Source organism: Caretta caretta, chromosome 6, assembly GCF_965140235.1.
Source record: "Caretta caretta isolate rCarCar2 chromosome 6, rCarCar1.hap1, whole genome shotgun sequence".
Taxonomy (NCBI): Eukaryota; Metazoa; Chordata; order Testudines; family Cheloniidae; genus Caretta; species Caretta caretta.
In genome coordinates, this window is record NC_134211.1 from 21,799,332 (window position 1) to 21,816,724 (window position 17,393).

Here is a 17,393-nt window from a genome sequence, read left to right on the forward strand (position 1 = left end):
TCGTTCCTTCTGACCTTAAGATCTACTAATGTTTGGAGAGTCTGGAGATCATCACGTGAAAGGTTTATTAGTTATTATATTTAGGGAAAGAGCACACAAGATAATAGGAAAATTCAGACTTGCACAGCAAGACACAACAGTGTTAAATCTCTCACTTGCTAGCATGGTAATGGTGAGATTGTGTCTGTGCTCTAGTTTTTAAATGTGCACAAGTCTCAGTGCTGGGCAGTAGGGCGGACAATAAAGAGCTCTCCCAGAGCAGTTTTTAGCACTCTGTCTAATTGCTTCTCATGCTTATCCTTCACAAATACTTAGTAACAGGCTGTTGCAGTGATGCAGCAACAGCGAATCCCAGTATAGTTAATTATGTAAAGCACTTGGAAGATTAATAGCATTGTATAAGTGCCAGTCTTTTGTTTGTTTGGTTTGTTTTTTTGTTCAAGAATAATTATTGCCTTACTTTCCTAATCAGTAGAGTGTAATCACCTATGGGGGAATTAGGAGTATATAGGGGACTATTGTATGAGAGATCCTGGCTCTGGCATTATGTTTGTATTCCTGTTCCTTAGTGGTTATTGACAGAAAAGCCAGCAGAGCTAATCACAGTGCCATATGGGAGACTGGTTCTCAGTATTCCTTTCTCTAGTGGACCCAGTAAAGATCAGTCATTGGTTGGGCAATGGGCCATGCACATACATAGACGGAGAACAGCATCCTCAGGAAAAAAAAAACATATGAGCAATAGCAGGAGCCTTAATGGAGTTTATCTTCTATCCCTACTCTCTCCACCCCCACAGTCCCCATCTTTGTGAAAATACCATTCTAAGGCCTGGCCTACACTGGGGGTTGGGGGGGGGAGAGAGAAGGAGGGGGAAGATAGATCTAAATTACGCAACTTCAGCTACATGAATAACGTAGCTGAAGTCGACGTACTTAGATCGACTTACCATGGCGTCTTCACCGCGGTGAGTCGACTGCTGCCACTCGCCCGTGGACTCTGCCTGTGCCTCTTGCTGAGCTGGAGTACAGGAGTTGACAGGAGAGCACTCGGGGGTCGATTTATCGCATCTAGATTAGACGCAATAAATTGATCCCCGCTGGATCGATCGCTGCCCGCCGATTTGACGGGTAGTGAAGACATACCCTTAGCTTGAATAGAAGGATGGCCTTGTGGTTAAGGCTCTGGACTGGGGACCCTAGCAATTGTGGCTCTGCTACAGTTCATTTCTCCCTCCCTTTGTCTATTTAGGGATGGGATGGTCTCTTAGCAGGAGTTTGTACAGCACCTAGCACAATGAGACCCCCCTAAACTCAGTTTAGGCCTCTATATTATACTGTATATCTCTCTACTCTCTCTCATACTTCACAGGAGGAAAAACAATTTAGCCAGAAACAGAATCACATCCAGCAGCTGGTGATCTGGAGTCCCTGACTGATCCCATATTGGAGAGGAATTTCATCAGGCAATGAAGATAGTATAGATGAAGTCACCCCTGAAGGGTGGTTATTGTTTCTCTTTCTCAAGTGTGAAAATCATTAGCACTCTTCACAAAAATAATTGAGTTCTTTCTTCAGTATAGGGAGGAAAAACCCTAGCAAATACGATGAAATTTCGAAGCCGGATAGACCGTGATACGATTTGTGCCATGGTCATTTTAAGTACTTAACCTGTAAAAAAGACACACTGTGCTGCAGGTGGGAAACGTAGGCAATCCAGATGGATATGTTAAATATGCACATAAATGGCCTGAGTTTAGATATTAACCAACACAGGATAGAGACCCCCCCAAAATGTGGAATTATTTTTAACTTGAAAAAAAGAGCTAGCGCTAGTGAAGGTGATCTGGACCGCTTTGGAGCCTGCAGTACTTTGTTAATCCATCGGAAATGAGAAGCACTGGCAGCAGGAGTACAAATGGCCACCTTAGGCTCTTTTCTCCACTGCCTTGCATCTTGTGTTAGTCTCTTAAACACATGAACAAGGGTGTACAATTACACCATATCAGAATAGTGGCATTTTATATCCTCAGTGAATGACCACACTGGGTGCCAAGCAATGGCCATTCCCCTCCCATCCTACCTCTAGGGTGAGATGTTAGGTCACTTACTCTGTTATTCAATCATTGACTGGTCTGTTCGGATTGCCAATAAAGAGATCAGCTTTGACAATGCCTCTTGTGATGTAGAGACACATCCACTGGCAACAGGACAGAGAACATACACCTTGAATCTACCTGGATTGCAGTGAGGCAGTTGATGCAGTTCGACATGGGAAATTATTAGTTAAATTGGAGCTGATGGGGATTAATATGAGAACTAAAAAGGTGAGTAAAGAACTGGTTAGAGAGGAAACTATAATGGGTCATACTGAAGGGTGAACTGTCAGGCTGGAGGAAGGTTACTAGTGGAGTTCCACAGGAATCAGTCTTGGGACCTATCTTATTTAACATTTTTATTAATGACCTTGGCACAAAAAGTAAAATTTGTGGCTGGAACAAAGTTGGAGGTATTGCCAATATGGAGGAGGACTGGAATACCATACAAGAAGATCTGGACAATATCGAAAACCAGAGTAATAGAAATAGGATGAAATTTAACAGGGCAGAGTGCAAGGTCATACACTTAGGGACTAACAACATTTTTGCTATAAGCTGGGGACTTATCAGTTGGAAGTGACAGAGGAGGAGAAAGACCTAGGTGTATTGGTTGACCACAGGATGACTATGAACTGCCAGTGTGATGTGGCTGTGAAAAAGGCTAATACAATTCTAGGATGCAAAGTATTACTGTAGAGACAGAAAAGTGTTAGTACCATTCTATAAGACACTCGTGAGACCTCACCTAAAATACTGTGTGCAGTTCTGGTGTCCCATGTTTAAGAAAGGTGAATTCAAGCTGAAACAGGTACAGAGAAGGGATCCTAGGATGATCTGAGGAATGGAAAATGTGCCTTATGAGAAGAGACTCAAAAAGCTTGGCTTGTTTAGCCTAACCAAAAGAAGACTGAGGGGAGATAGGATTGCTCTCTATAAATACATCAGAGGGATGAATACCAGGGAAGGAGAGGAGTTAAGTTAAGCACCAATGTAGACATAAGAACAAATGGATATAAACTTACAATCAACGAAGTTAGGCTTGAAATTAGACAAAGGTTTCTAAGCATCAGAGGAGTGCAGCTCTGGAACAGCCTTCCTAGGGAAGCAGTGGGGGCAAAAAGGCTAATTGGCTTCAAGACTGAGCTTGATAAGTTTAGGGAGGGGATGGTATGATGAGACTGCCTATGATGGCATATAGCTGATCTCTGAGTGCTATTAGCAAATGTCTCCAATGGCCGGTGACGGGACACTAGATGGGGAGGGCTCTGAGTTCCTAGAGAGACTTTTCTCAGGTGTCTGGCTGGTGGGTCTTGCCCACGTGTTCAGGGTCTAACTGATCATCATATTTGGGGGTCAAGGAGGAATTTTCCCTCGGGTAATACTGGCAGAGATCCTGCAGGGTTTTTCATCTTTCTGTGCAGTACGGGTCACTTGTAGGTTTAAACTAGCATAAATGGTGGATTATCTGTAACTTGAAGTCTTTAAACCATGATTTGAGGACTGCAGTAACTCAGCCAGAGGTTATGGGTCTGTTACAGGAGTGGATGGGTGAGGTTCTGTGGCCTGCAAAGTGCAGGAGGACTTACATATTAGGACTTGGTGTACTACACAGATGTATATAGTTACTTGAATAAACATGACTTAAATCCCACTAATTTAGGACTCAAGTATGAGCTGAGGTCAGTGGAGTTACAGGTGCAAAACCATCAGGCAATGAGAATTGGGCATTAATTTTTAAAATATAGTTTTATACCCAACATCTTTGCAATCAAGATCTAAGCACTTTGTTTGACCACCTTGTAAGTAATTAGGTAAAGTATTTGAGAAATATGTGGAAAAAAGCAGGAGGAACCAAGTTCTGCTCAGTTTTACTTGTGTAAATCCAAAGTAATACCATTCATTTCAATTTACACCAGTGTAACTCAGACAGAATTTGACGCTATGTATTTTTTCCCCTGAGCGATGTACATTTTCTGTATTTTCCTTCCCATTACTGACATGTAATGAAACTTTCTCTTCAGCCTCAGTTTATTCACTCTGAGTGATTGCTTCAGTGATGTCTCAAATTTGTGCTCATGATGTCATTTAGTGTCCTCTAACTACGATGTTACTGAATTGTTCCATAAGAGGGGGAGGAAGGGAAAAAAGCTTTAACTGAGGAACAAAGACTTGGAGAGTCAATCATTACTAATGAACAACAGAGGAGGACAGTGTGATGGTGACTCTAATCAGGAGACTGTCTGCTACAGTGTTCAATACAAAACACAATCTCTTCGCCACTTGGAGGGTGGCAGACAAGCATCTCAAGGTCATGAATCCTGGCAGCAAGGAGTAAAACACCACTATAGTCGCTCTCAGGCAGATTAAATTCTTTTAGGCAAAGTGGGAATAATCCTAATCCATGGCTGTGATTCCGGAGTTTCAGATCCTTCACTGTTTTGCCACTACAAATGTTTGGTTTTGCTTAGTGATTCTCCCATTCAAGCTGCTCATGGGACAACACTCTTACACAGCATGGGAGACATGCAAGGGAAGGGGGGAAAGAAAACTATAGCTGCTTTACCTGAGCAAAGTGAGGAGACAGGAGTTTATTTCTTTACTGTCTAATGGATCCTCCCCTCCCTATTAGCCTAATCCTAATACACAGAGTGAGGCAGTAGGAATAAGAGAATGCTTGTGCCCAGCAAGAGGTGTGGAAGAGTCTTCCATTTCCTCAAAACAAGTAAAAATGCGGCATTATGTAATGAATGATGTCTTTTGCCCATAAATCCCAGAGCACACTCACACTGTCATCCTTGCTTTTTCCTCCTCCAGTTCAGATGCTGTGGGGTCTCGAACTACACTGACTGGTTTGAAGTGTACAATACTACACGGGTGCCAGACTCGTGCTGCTTGGAATTCAGCGAGAATTGTGGACTCCACTCCCCGGGGACCTGGTGGAAAGCTGTGAGTATTCCTCTCAGTCAGCTGCAAGGGCAGTTACCTAAGCCCTGTTTTAATTCAGTCGACATAAGGTAGGTATGGGGGATGGCCACCAACAGGTCTACAGGAGGCAAAGGTGCACTGGAGACATTAAAACTTGATCATCATAAAATGGCCTCACAGAGCTGCCAAGGGCCATTATTTCACATTGTACTATGCAGTGAAGCCAGCACCTTGAGGAATTTTCCAGAGGGCTGAGGCTTCCTCCCTCCCAAGAGACAGCACAGGGCTCTGGAAGTCACATGCATCTCTCCGGAACACATGGCTACTGCTGACAATGATCTCATTGTTATGCTTATAAGAAGCACATGGAATCTTTTTTAAAAGGGGATAAGGCAATATGCCATGTTTATTGAGAGTACAATTTAAGCATTAAAATCAGCATATGCAGCTCCGATATTGATGCAGAACGAACCCAAAGTCCCATGGCAATACACCCTTCTTTTATAGTAATAAGTTCCCATACAAGTCTCTGGACTTTGCTGTGTCACACCGGAGCTGTCAATCACGGGGTATTCAGGGTTGCTCTTAATTAGCAGTATTTTGAGTTGTTACTGGGAGAATCCGCAGCTGTTTCTTATCTGCCCCTTTGGCTCAACTCCTTATCTCGTTCTTGGGGTATATGCCTCTGCTTTAGGGTTGTCAATCTGCCATCCTGGTGATTGATAATAAATTGCCATCCGACCCAGGTGTCCTTTCTCAGTTAATTGCCATACATTCTTCACTCACACCAAACAGTAAATAAGGCAATTACAGCCATAAAACTTCTATCCTTCTAAGAACAAATGTTAACACAATCTGCAAAAAATAAACTCAGAACAATTTCTTCTTACTAATTCAAAGCTAGCAAAATAAGCAAAATGGAGTACAATTTTACTTGAGACAATTTCTTCCATTAGGCTTTTGACCTACATCATGAGCAGAGGAGCACCGACTGACTAGGAAAGAGACAGTGCCTTTCAGTTTACTGTTGCATCTGTAGGGGTGGAACAGGATGCAGCCAAACACATACCCTCATGAGTATCAGAGGCCCTGATGTGGAACACAGTAGCAACAGGTTGGAGTGGCACAGACATTCACCAGGCACTAGAGCTGTGTAACCCTGCAGAGTTCAGTTTCTGACAGGGAGCTTGATCCAAGTCCCACTGAAGCCTTTCTGCTGACTTGCGTGGTCTTTGAATCAGGTCCAGCATTTGTGAGCTCAACGAATAAACCCCTGTAGTTTGCTTTTATCAGACTGAAGCCTCCAGAGGTAAGCCCCGCTCCCAAATCCCCACCCAGCTCCTCCCTGAGCCAGTAGCCAGACACCCTACCCATCTCCTAAATGAGTCCTAAGACCCTCCCTTTATACCATAGATAGCTGTAGGGAAGGTCTTGAGGCAAGGGCAGCTACTGAGGTGGAAAAAGGGAGTTTTGCTGCTTTCCAAGTGAAGCAAAAAAGAAATTCAATTCTCAGCCTGAATTCAATAAAACTTCACAAGCATGGGCTGAAATTTCTAAACAGAGGGTGGACTCCAACCAAAGCTGGTTTGGTTCTAATCAACACGTCTCCCAGCTCTACTGTACAGCCTCCAGTTACCTTTACATAACACTTCGGACAAAGAAAAAACAGCTTTTCTTGTTCTTGAATATGGGGATGAGAGGCGGCGAGCAGGACCAAACACCTAGTCACTGCTGTAGATTAATACCTTTTTCCTTATACATATTGTGAAAGCAACGCAGACTAGATGTTTAACTACGCAGTCCATCAGCTGGGGCTGGGACTGGCACAAAGGAAGCAAACCAGCCACTTCAGTGAATGTGCATAAGGACTTAGCACTCTCCTATTTCTATGTCAGCTGCACACTCTAAATCCCTTTCTGTGCCATGTGAATGGCCATCTGGGGACTTGGTGGAGATCAAGCCACGCAGTGGTTGAGGAGGCTAAAGGGAATGCAGGCATCAGGGGAATGCTTTCATAGGAAGCACTTGCTATGGAAAATTCAGGCAGAGTTCATGAGCTCCACTAGTCAAGCACCTCCTCTTGAAAAGCCAGCCCTGATAATATACAATTTCATCAGCTGCAGCCCTCTTCTTTGGGTGGAGTTTTCAAAAACACTTAATGCAATGGGTGTTGTGCTCCTCAGTAACTTTCAGTGAGACTTATGTTCACCAGTTACTTAGGCAATATTGAAAATCCCACCCAGGCCTGACTCTCAGGAGCCTGCAATCCTGCTCCTGGCTGTCTACAAATTCCTGGGGGGTTGCTTAGTGACAACTTATGGCAGCAGGCTGGGGGAGGGGGGGGAGGGGGGAGTTCTATATCAGGCTAATGAGGAAAGGGAGATTCATGACCATTTATGTGAGCTTGGGGGGTGGTTGCCACTGTTGTGAAGCTCCCCACATAATTTATGCCATGCTGCATAGCAAAAGGGGCTGTGACCATGCATGAGGAGCAGAAAGAATAGATAGGAAAGGTTCTTCCAAACCTTTCCCCAAACCAAAATTTTCAGCTTTGGGAAATATTCTAATGGCAGGGAAAAGGTCCATGAAGAATTAAATATTTGTGGCCTCAGACTTTAACAAACTAATTGTCCAATAATGATCCCGAAAAACAACTCATTTTTAATACAGGCTATTCCCACCACCTTCTCAATAGTCACATGGAACCGTACTGCATGTTTGACCTCTTACTACAGTGCTGCTAGAGCTCTTGAAGGGCTGGGCCAGTAACATCAGACTATGGTCTTCACTGTAGACTATGTGAGGGAGATTCCCAAGCTGAGTTATTAATTTTAGGTGACAGATCTGAGGAACTGTCCCAGATTGAGGTGTCAGTAAAGGAAGTATGGGAAAACATTGATAAGTTAAACAGCAATAAGTCACTAGCACCAGATGGTATTCACCCAAGAATTCTGAAGGAACTCAAATATGAAATTGCACAAATAAATGTGGTATGTAGCCTGTCGCTTAAATCAGCATCTATATCAGATGACTGGAGGAAAGCTAATGTAAAGCTGATTTTTAAAAAGGGCTCCAGAAGCGCTCATGGCAATTACAGGCTGGTAAGCCTAACTTCAGTACCAGGCAAACTGGTTGAAACTATAGGAAAGAACAGAATTATCAGACACATAGATGAACACAACATGTTAGGGAAGAGTCAATGCAGCTTTCATAAAGAGAAATTGTTTCTCATCAATCTATTAGAATTCTTTGAGGGGGTCAACAAGCTTGTGGACAAGAGTGAGCTGGTTGATATAGCACACTTGGACTTTCAGAAAACCTTTGACAAAGTCCCACACCAAAGGCTCGTAAGCAAAATAAGCAGTCATGGGATAAGAGGGAAGGTCCTCTCATGGATCAGTAACTGGTTAAAAGATGGGAAACAAAGGCTAGGAATAAGATTATAAGATGGAAAATATAATGCCCCTATATAAAGCCATGGTATGCCCACACCTTGAATATTGCATGCAGTTCTGGTCGCTCATCTCAAAAAAAGGTATATTAGAATTGGAAAAGAATGGTCATGAAAATGATTAATAGTATGGAACAACTTCCATATGAGGAGAGATTAATAAACTGGGACTGTTCATCTTAGAAAAGAGATGACTAAGGAGGGATATGATAGAGGTCTATAAAATCATGAATCGTGTGGAGAAACTGAACAGGGAAGTGTTATTTATGCCTTCACACAACACAAGAACCAATGAAATTAATAGGCAGCAGGTTTTAAATTAACATAAGGAAGTACTTCCCACAATCTACAGTCAACGTGTGGAACTCCTTACCTGGGGTGTTGTGCAAGCCAAAAGCATAACTTGGTTAAAAAAAAAAGAGTTAGATAGGTTCATGGAGGATAAGTCTGTGACTGGTTGGATCACAGAAACCCCCTTGGGATTGCCAACTGATGTGCAGAGACTACCTCTGAGCCCATTTTCCCTGGCAGCTTGGGACTCCAGTGCCCTGCCTGGTTGTGCCAGACACGCTAGCCTGCTACAAACACAGACCCAGGTCTGAACAAAATCCCCCAAAAGCTGCAGGCTTAACAGATCGAGGGACATGATCATTCCCCTCTATTTGACATTGGTGAGGTCTCATCTGGGCCCCTCACTACAAGAAGGACGTGGAAAAATTGGAAAGCAACAAAAATGATTAGGGGACTGGAACACATGACTTATGAGGAAAGGCTGAGGGAACTGGGATTGTTTAGTCTGCAGAAGAGAAGAATGAGGGGGGATTTGATAGCTGCTTTCAACTACCTGAAAGGGGGTTCCAAAGAGGATGGCTCTAGACTGTTCTCAGTGGTAGCAGATGACAGAACGAGGAATAATGGTCTCAAGTTGCAGTGGGGGAGGTTTAGGTTGGATATTAGGAAAAATTTTACTAGGAGGGTGGTGAAGCACTGGAATGCGTTACTTAGGGAGATGGTTGAATCTCCTTCCGTTGAGGTTTTTAAGGTCAGGCTTGACAAAAGGATGATTTAGTTGGGGATTGGTCCTGGTTTGAGAAGGGGGTTGGACTAGATTCCCTCCTGAGGTCCCTTCCAACCCTGATATTCTGTGATTCTATGAAAACAGCTTAAGAAGTGCTCCTGTCTCCAGCACTCAGATGCCCAGCTCCCAGTGGGGTCCAAACTCCAAATAAATCTGTTTTACCCTGTGTAAATCTTATACAGGACAAGCTCATAAATTGTTTGCCCTCTATAACACTGATAGAGAGATATGCACAGCTGTTTGCCCCCTAGATATTAATACATACTCTGGGTTAATTAAGAAGTAAAAGGTGATTTTATTAACTGCAAAAAGTAGGATTTAAGTGGTTCCAAGTAATAACAGACGGAACAAAGTGAAATATCAAGCAAAATAAAACACGCAAGTCTAAGCCTAATGCAGTAAGAAAGTGATTACAGATGAAATCTCACCCTCAGAGATGTTCCAGTAAGCTTCTTTTACAAACTAGCCTCCTTCTAGTCTGGGTCCAGCAATCACTCACACCCCTGTGGTTACTGTCCTTTGTTTCAGTTTCTTTCACGTATCCTTTGTGGGTGGAGAGGCTATCTCTTGAGCCAGCTGAAGAAAAAATGGAGGGGTCTCCCAGGACTTTATATAGTTCCTCTCTTGTGGGTAGACACCCCTCCCTCCCCCTGTGTAGAATCCCAGCTACAAGATGGAGTTTTGGAGTTACATGGGCAAGTCACATGTCCATGCATGACTCAACTTTACAGGTGGCAGCCATTTTTCACATACTACCTTGAACATCCTCAGGTAGACTTATGTGGATTGGAGTCTTCCAAGGTCCATTGTCTGTGAAGTGTTTCTTGATTAGGCACTTAACTTGCAAATTCCTTTCTTAAGAAGCTGACCAAATGTCTTACTAAGGCTAAGTAAAATCAAACAAGTACACAGCCAATAGTCATAACTTCAAATACAAAAATGATACATGCATACTAATAGGATGAATATATTCAGTAGATCATAACCTTTGCAGAGATATGTTACATGGCATATGTAGCATAAAACAGCGCTTCTCAAACTATCTGATGTGGCAGACCAGCAATTTTTTTTCCCAATGTGCTAGGGACCGGTACCATATTTGTGCCATATTATTAGCGTATTCGCATAGGCACGTAGCACATCAGATCGGAAAAACTAACATTCTTCACTGTATTAATTGGAATGGGAGTGTGGCGTACTCGCGGAGATGTTCCCATTTAAATACACTGAAGACTGACTGAAGGGCTGTGCGTCTGTGCGGATAGTATAAAATGACTATTATTCATTTACGATCCAAGAAAATATTATTGGAACAGTCATAGTAATATTAATTTATATCAGAAACAATGTAATAAAAGTTGGCAGACATTTTTAGGGGGCTTAGACACTGCAGCAGGTTGTTGGGTGGGAGCGGATTTTTCCTCCACCAGCTCCGCTGATCAGTGCAGATGCTGTCAAATTTCACGGAGCAACAAGACCAACAATAATAATTAATCTTCCTCTCCCCAAACCTGTGCTAAACTGTCTTCCAGGATCAAGGGGCTACTTGTTTTGTTTTTTTGTTTTTTTTTGGAGTGGGGTGGAGGGGTGAGGAAAGGAGAGGGGGTGGCAGCCAAGCCCAAGAAATTGCCAGAGATTAAGGAGTACTTGTGGCACCTTAGAGACTAACCAATTTATTTGAGCATAAGCTTTCCTGAGCTACAGCTCATTTCATCGGATGCATCCGATGAAGTGGGCTGTAGCTCACGAAAGCTTATGCTCAAATAAATTGGTTTGTCTCTAAGATGCCACAAGTCCTCCTTTTCTTTTTGTGAATACAGACTAACATGGCTGTTACTCTGAAACCTGCCAGAGATTAATGAGTCTTCTCCTTATTAGTGTGTCCATGGGCTTTATCTGCTCGGGGCTGGGCGGGGGGCAGCATGAATGGATGGCACAACGTGCAGGAAACACACACATACATTACACACGCTGCAGCTCGGGCAGCACCTCTCCCTCTCTGCGGTGTAAGGGTGAGGGGAGGGGGAGCGACCCAGCCAATGGCAGCAGCCGTGGCAGAGTCACTGGCAGCTGTGGCGGCTGGGGTCGAGCCAGCATGAGCCGGGGCAGTGCGCGGGGAGTGGAGCCGGCGCGAGCAGAACGCGCTGCCTCAGGTCCCAGGTGCCGTGGACCATCAGCCCATGATGCCGGTCCACGGACCACCACTTTGAGTAGCACTGGCATAAAACATATTCCAGTTATGTCATATATACATTCATAAGCATATTTCCATAAAGAATTATGGGGTGCAACGTCACAAGGTCCATCAATGGCTATAAGCCAAGATGGTCAGCGATTCAACACCATGTTCCTAAACCTCTGTTTGCCAGAAGCTGGGACTGGACAATGAGATGGATCACTTGATAACTGCCCCGTTCTTTTTAATCCCTCTGAAGTGTCTGGCATTGGTCACTGTCAGAATGAGCTAGATGGACCAATGGTCTGACCCAGTCTGGCCATTTATGTTCTTAGATGTGCCCCATGCCTAGTAATTAAACTGGGAAGAAACTAATCGAGGAACTTCTGTAATGCAAACCTAAGTTATGCAGAATGGTATAGAGTGGATACATATTGTAAATCAGGAGGCACCACACAACGGCTCTTACTAGAGACTCTGATTAACTGTTTTCTTTATAGAACATTATTTCAACCTTCTCACATATTTCCATATTCCAGGAAAACAGTAAAATTGATTTTGAAATTACAAAATGCTGATACTTAGCTCTTACAGGGCAAAAAAAAAACATGCCAAAAATCAGCACCTGCTCACTTTTAGTACTGTATTTGTATCTTTTAGAGCAGCAGCACCTCATGCCCACTGCCCATCCCATATGGCCATTTGGATGCACAGCCTTCTGTGTCATTAAAAATCAGTCAACGTTATATTCAAAGTCTCAAGCCAGAAAGTCATTGTGTTCGTTACAATGCTGAAATGACAATTCTAGCTACCCAGCAGCTCAGTTTGACCTGTCTCAGTCTTATATGTGCCTTCACGTTCCAGTGGACTAGAGGCTTATGCTTGTGTCTAATATAAACCTCTCTCTTTTCTAGCCTTGTTATGAGACGGTGAAAATATGGCTCCAGGAAAACCTGCTCGCAGTGGGGATCTTTGCCCTGTGCACAGCTTTGGTTCAGGTGGGCTCTTATTTCAGCTTCTTACTGCCTGAGTAATTGCAGTTGGATTACGAAGTATGGAAACAAACTGCTTTCTGGCTTATTTCTTCCCAGGCTATTGTTAACAATTTCCAAAATATTCCATTAATCTTCCTTGGATTTTTAATGTAACCAAAATATCAGAGGGAAACTGCCATAATAAAAATTACATACAGTATATGTTACCATGAATAGCTACACAAACACAGTTTCCTCTTTTTAACGCCCTAAATGATTAGGATCTGATTTACTTTTTGTCACTGAACACGGCCCGCAAAACCAGACAGGTCGGTTTCATCTTCCGGCTCTCTTGCCTTAGTGTAAGACTGGGTTTAGCTTGCAAAACAAGCAGGGGAATGTGTATATTAAATTTTAACAAAGCACTTAAACAGAAGCCTCAATCTTGCATACACAATCATATACTTGATTTTCTGTATGTTAGTATTCCCATTAACTTCAATAGCATTTGCACATGAATAAAGTCAGGCATGTATTTTATTTCATTTCAAGGATGGCTCTGACCAGAAACATGGCTAAAAATTAACAGCATGCTGATGCCTTATGTCTAGGTATGCCTATGCTGCAATCAGCGGCATGACTGCAACACATGTAGACATACCCAGTCTGGCTTTAATCCAGCTAGCAGGAGTACCAATAGCAGCACGGGCTTCAGTGTGAGCTGTCCAAGCCTACCCAGGACCATGCATACTTACTTTGGCTGGCTAGCCCACCCTAAAATCAGTGCTGCTGTGGCTTCACTGCTTTTGGTAATCGCGCTAGCTAGATTAAAGCTAGACTGGGAATGTCACACTTTAGAGGGTGGCTGTTGGGCACACACACCGTATTTAGGGAGTCTTTAAAAGATGTATTACTTACACTATTCATCAGATCATATCATCCATCCCCAATAGACAGTGTTTATATGTAGAGCATTTAAAATCATATTGTATACATCTGACCAATTGTAATGACTTGTTTCCATTAGGGAAACAATTTTTTAAATGTTTACTGGAGGTTGTAGTGAAAATTATGAAATGCACAGAAAATACTTCAAACCTCAAAAGCTTTTGCCAGGGGTCTTCCCCCCACCCCCACCTGTTCGAACCTAATTATTGACTAAAGATCCAAAACTCATTGTGAGTTAATGAGATTCTCTCCATTGACTTCTGTGGGATTTGGATCAGGTCCTAATTGCTTGACAACTTTTTTTGGCTAGCGCTTTTGAAGTACAAGGAAGTGCACTTGTGAAAGGAAGCCATATACAAGTAACCCCTTTTAAAAAAACAAAAACAACCATGTACCTAGTGTTGTAGGAGAATCCTCTCAGTTGGTGCATGCTACGGGCCTCAATAAACAAATGTACAAAATTAACCCACCCTATTGGAGACTGCCACATGCAGACATCTTCTGACACGCTCATTTGCTTTGAGTCAGGAAAAGGTCAGTGTTCTCATGAATAAAACAGCTGCTTTAATAGCCAACAGAATTCCATTCCGTGGTATAAAAAGCCAGAGCAAAGTCTGGAAGTTAGAGATCAAGAGCCATTTATTTAACCTAAAAGTGTCTGTGCTCAGATAAAACTACCAATATCATTGCTCAAAGTCTGTTTAAAAAATAGTCCTTGTAGCGAATTGCCATTTAACCAATTGATTTTAAAATGGCCAAACTAATCATTTCAAAGAATATATATATAAAGAACTGCTACATGATAAACATTTAACCCTGAGGAAGTGATTACAACTGAGCTTTGGCAGAAATAGCAGCAGCTACACTTAGTTCTTTTATCTAAGTATTTTACAAATGAGGGTGAGTATCATGATTGCCATTTTCCATATCGGAAAACTAAGGAAAAGAGATGAGCCCCCACATCCTCAGAGGTATTTAGGCACCTAATTCCCCTTGAGGATACTCACCGTAGGTCAGTGGCAGAACTGGGAATAGAAACTATTTCTCCTATCTCTCAGTGTAGGACCACAGCCTATTGATTAAGGCTTGATTAATCTCAAGGCTTTGTTCAGGCCTATTGGGAGCAGGTGCACTGTTGATGGAGCCTGCTTATTTTTTGGCAGAGATGGACTCTAATGATTGTCAGCACTCTTCCCTCCATGGATGTGTTCATGAAATCACATCAGTTTGGAAAAAAGGGAAGAACGGCACTATCCTTAAGTTTGAGACAAAAACATTTTCTCCCATAGTGATGGATACTGTGACAAATACAGACCCACAGCCATCTGGGTGGGTCGGTACTGCAATGTAAAATATCTTTCAGCAACTGATGCCTCATTATTTCCCAGCAAATAAGGGCTGTTTTTATAGCTGGCACCAAAACTGAGAGCAGGGCCATTGTCTGCATTCATGGGTGCCAGCAGGAAGACATGGACAGAGCAAGAATGGTGTAGATGGGAGCAGAGGGGCAAAGCAGAGCAGGAGCCTGTGATCACGTAAAGACTATATCATAAGACATATGCATTTCGGGACAAAGTCATGTTGCATGAGTAACCTTAATTCTGCTATTTCCTAACTTTTGAGTGTTTGACTTTGCAACCACAATAAGGTGGATCTAACCTTTTTTTTGTAATACCAATGTCTGTCAATTTAATTTTTGTTTTGTTTCTTTAGATTCTTGGATTGACCTTTGCAATGACCATGTATTGCCAGGTAGTCAAAGCAGACACCTACTGTGCGTAGAAACCATCTCAAGCCTCTATGCTTCTCAAAAGGACATAGGAGAAAGCTCCTTCATGTTCATTCATCTGATCTTTTTTCTATGTAAGATAAACTGTGTATAATCCTATATCTCTGAAGATTTTGTAAATTACCCTAGTTTATTGAGGGAGGAAAAAAGGTATGGGGGGAAAAAAAAAGCCAAGGGAAGATCAGTACTTGGATTGGCATAGGCAGGAGGAGGAAGCGTTATCTTTAAAAAAAAGAATGCTCCAACATAACAAAAGAAAACAGTTCCCTTTGCATGGACTGTGGCAAGACTGAAGATGCTGCTTAAGAGGAGCTAGTCTGCAAACCCGTGCTAGCATAGTCTGCAGACACTGAAAAGAGCTCCAGGAATCCAGAAAGGTTTCCTTCCAGAATATATCATGGGCTGGTGTGGGGGTGGGTGGGGGAAGAGTGGAAAGTTAAATATCCTTCAGTATTGAAAACAGAAGGCATGGAATAGCTAAATTGATGGAACTGTCATTTTACTACAATTTGTCTTTGTATGCAGCTAGTGTCACAGCAAGCCTCCAAACTGTCTCAAGAAGATTTTTGCAGCCAGGAGCGGGTCAACTTCAGAAGTGTTTTTAGTCTCATGTGCTCTGACGTCAGGAGCTAATCAGGATCTGAGTAATGAGATCTGTCTGGTAAGGGAAAAAAGTCTTAGTGGACATTGTGTCACTTATTAATTTTTCAATGGTACAGAACCAATAAGGGTGTGCGTGTATGATATATTCATAGACACTTACCATTCTGAAGGGAGGTGAAATAACCCTGCATCTCCCCTCAGAAGATGGAAGCTTTCTACCCCATTTCACATTCCAAGTGAACAAATACTCAAAGGGAAATAATGGAGTATTATTTCTTGTAGGAGACACTATCACTATTACCTCTGGGGAAACAAGTAATTACTTTCAGCTGTATCTTCATTTCTGTAAACAACTTGTGAGTAGGCTTTCTCTGTCACTCTCCTGTGGTTTTATTTTTTCCATTCCTGTTTCAAGTCAGTCTACCAGCAACTATCACTCATTTCTGCACTTAAAGAGCTGTCAGCTGTTTCTTCACTGAATGTCATTAATTTACCCTGGGACAATATCATCTGCAGATAGTATACGGTTTGCCTTGTCAAAGAAACATGTGTTACACAGTGCTTAGCTTAAGACTTGAGATGTTTTCCTGCTTAGAAATGCTAAACTACTTATTTACATCATCCATGGAAATTTGTTCCCAGTGGGAACTGGAGTCAACTTTCAAGCTTTTTTCTCCTCCCTTGTGCAGGCTTGCTCAGTAGCAACACCTGCCCCCGCTGGAATTTGCAAAACAAGCATCAGTCACAACTCCTCATTGCAGGAAAACAAATTTCCGTGTGTGTGTGTTCCCCCATTGTCATAATTGAAGAGAATGTGTGAATTGTGCTTTGAGGGAATTTTCATTGAATTGCAAGAAAACGTTTCATCCAGCAAACTTCTACATTGAGGGTATGCCCAATACAGCCTATGGTGTTGTGCAATGTAGACATACAGCTTTGAGTGACTCTTGTCTGCTGGAAGAAAAGGAGTACTAGTGGCACCTTAGAGACTAACCAATTTATTTGAGCATAAGCTTCCGTGAGCTACAGCTCACTTCATTGGTATGCATCCGATGAAGTGAGCTGTAGCTCACGAAAGCTCATGCTCAAATAAATTGGTTAGTCTCTAAGGTGCCACTAGTACTCCTTTTCTTTTTGCGAATACAGACTAACACGGCTGCTACTCTGAAATCTGTCTGCTGGGTCATGCTCCATCTCAATCTTGGTAGCCAAGCCATGTATCCATTAGAGAAAGGTTGCTACAATCTATGGTATTTTATAGATGTTCTGTACCACGCTTACCCTTCTGCCATTACATAACAAGTAAGAAAACTGTGATTTAAATGAACCCTCTATTTAAATGAACCCTCTGTC

The 17,393-nt window shown here is 42.6% G+C and overlaps 1 protein-coding gene across 12 annotated transcripts in view; it reads left to right on the top strand.

Moving 5' to 3' along the window:
- TSPAN4 (tetraspanin 4) overlaps positions 1–17,041 on the top strand; it is a 683,463-nt gene extending 666,422 nt beyond the window's left edge. For 11 of the 12 annotated variants that reach the window (XM_048852861.2, XM_048852864.2, XM_048852863.2 and 8 more), the window contains 3 exons: positions 4,911–5,042; positions 12,641–12,724; positions 15,362–17,041. In XM_048852861.2, the coding sequence (XP_048708818.1) occupies positions 4,911–5,042; positions 12,641–12,724; positions 15,362–15,430 (285 nt within the window). In that variant the 3' untranslated portion in view covers positions 15,431–17,041. The remainder of the gene's footprint in view (positions 1–4,910; positions 5,043–12,640; positions 12,725–15,361) is intronic. The other variant, XR_007357083.2, reaches the window with a different exon arrangement.
- Positions 17,042–17,393: the final 352 nt, after the last annotated feature.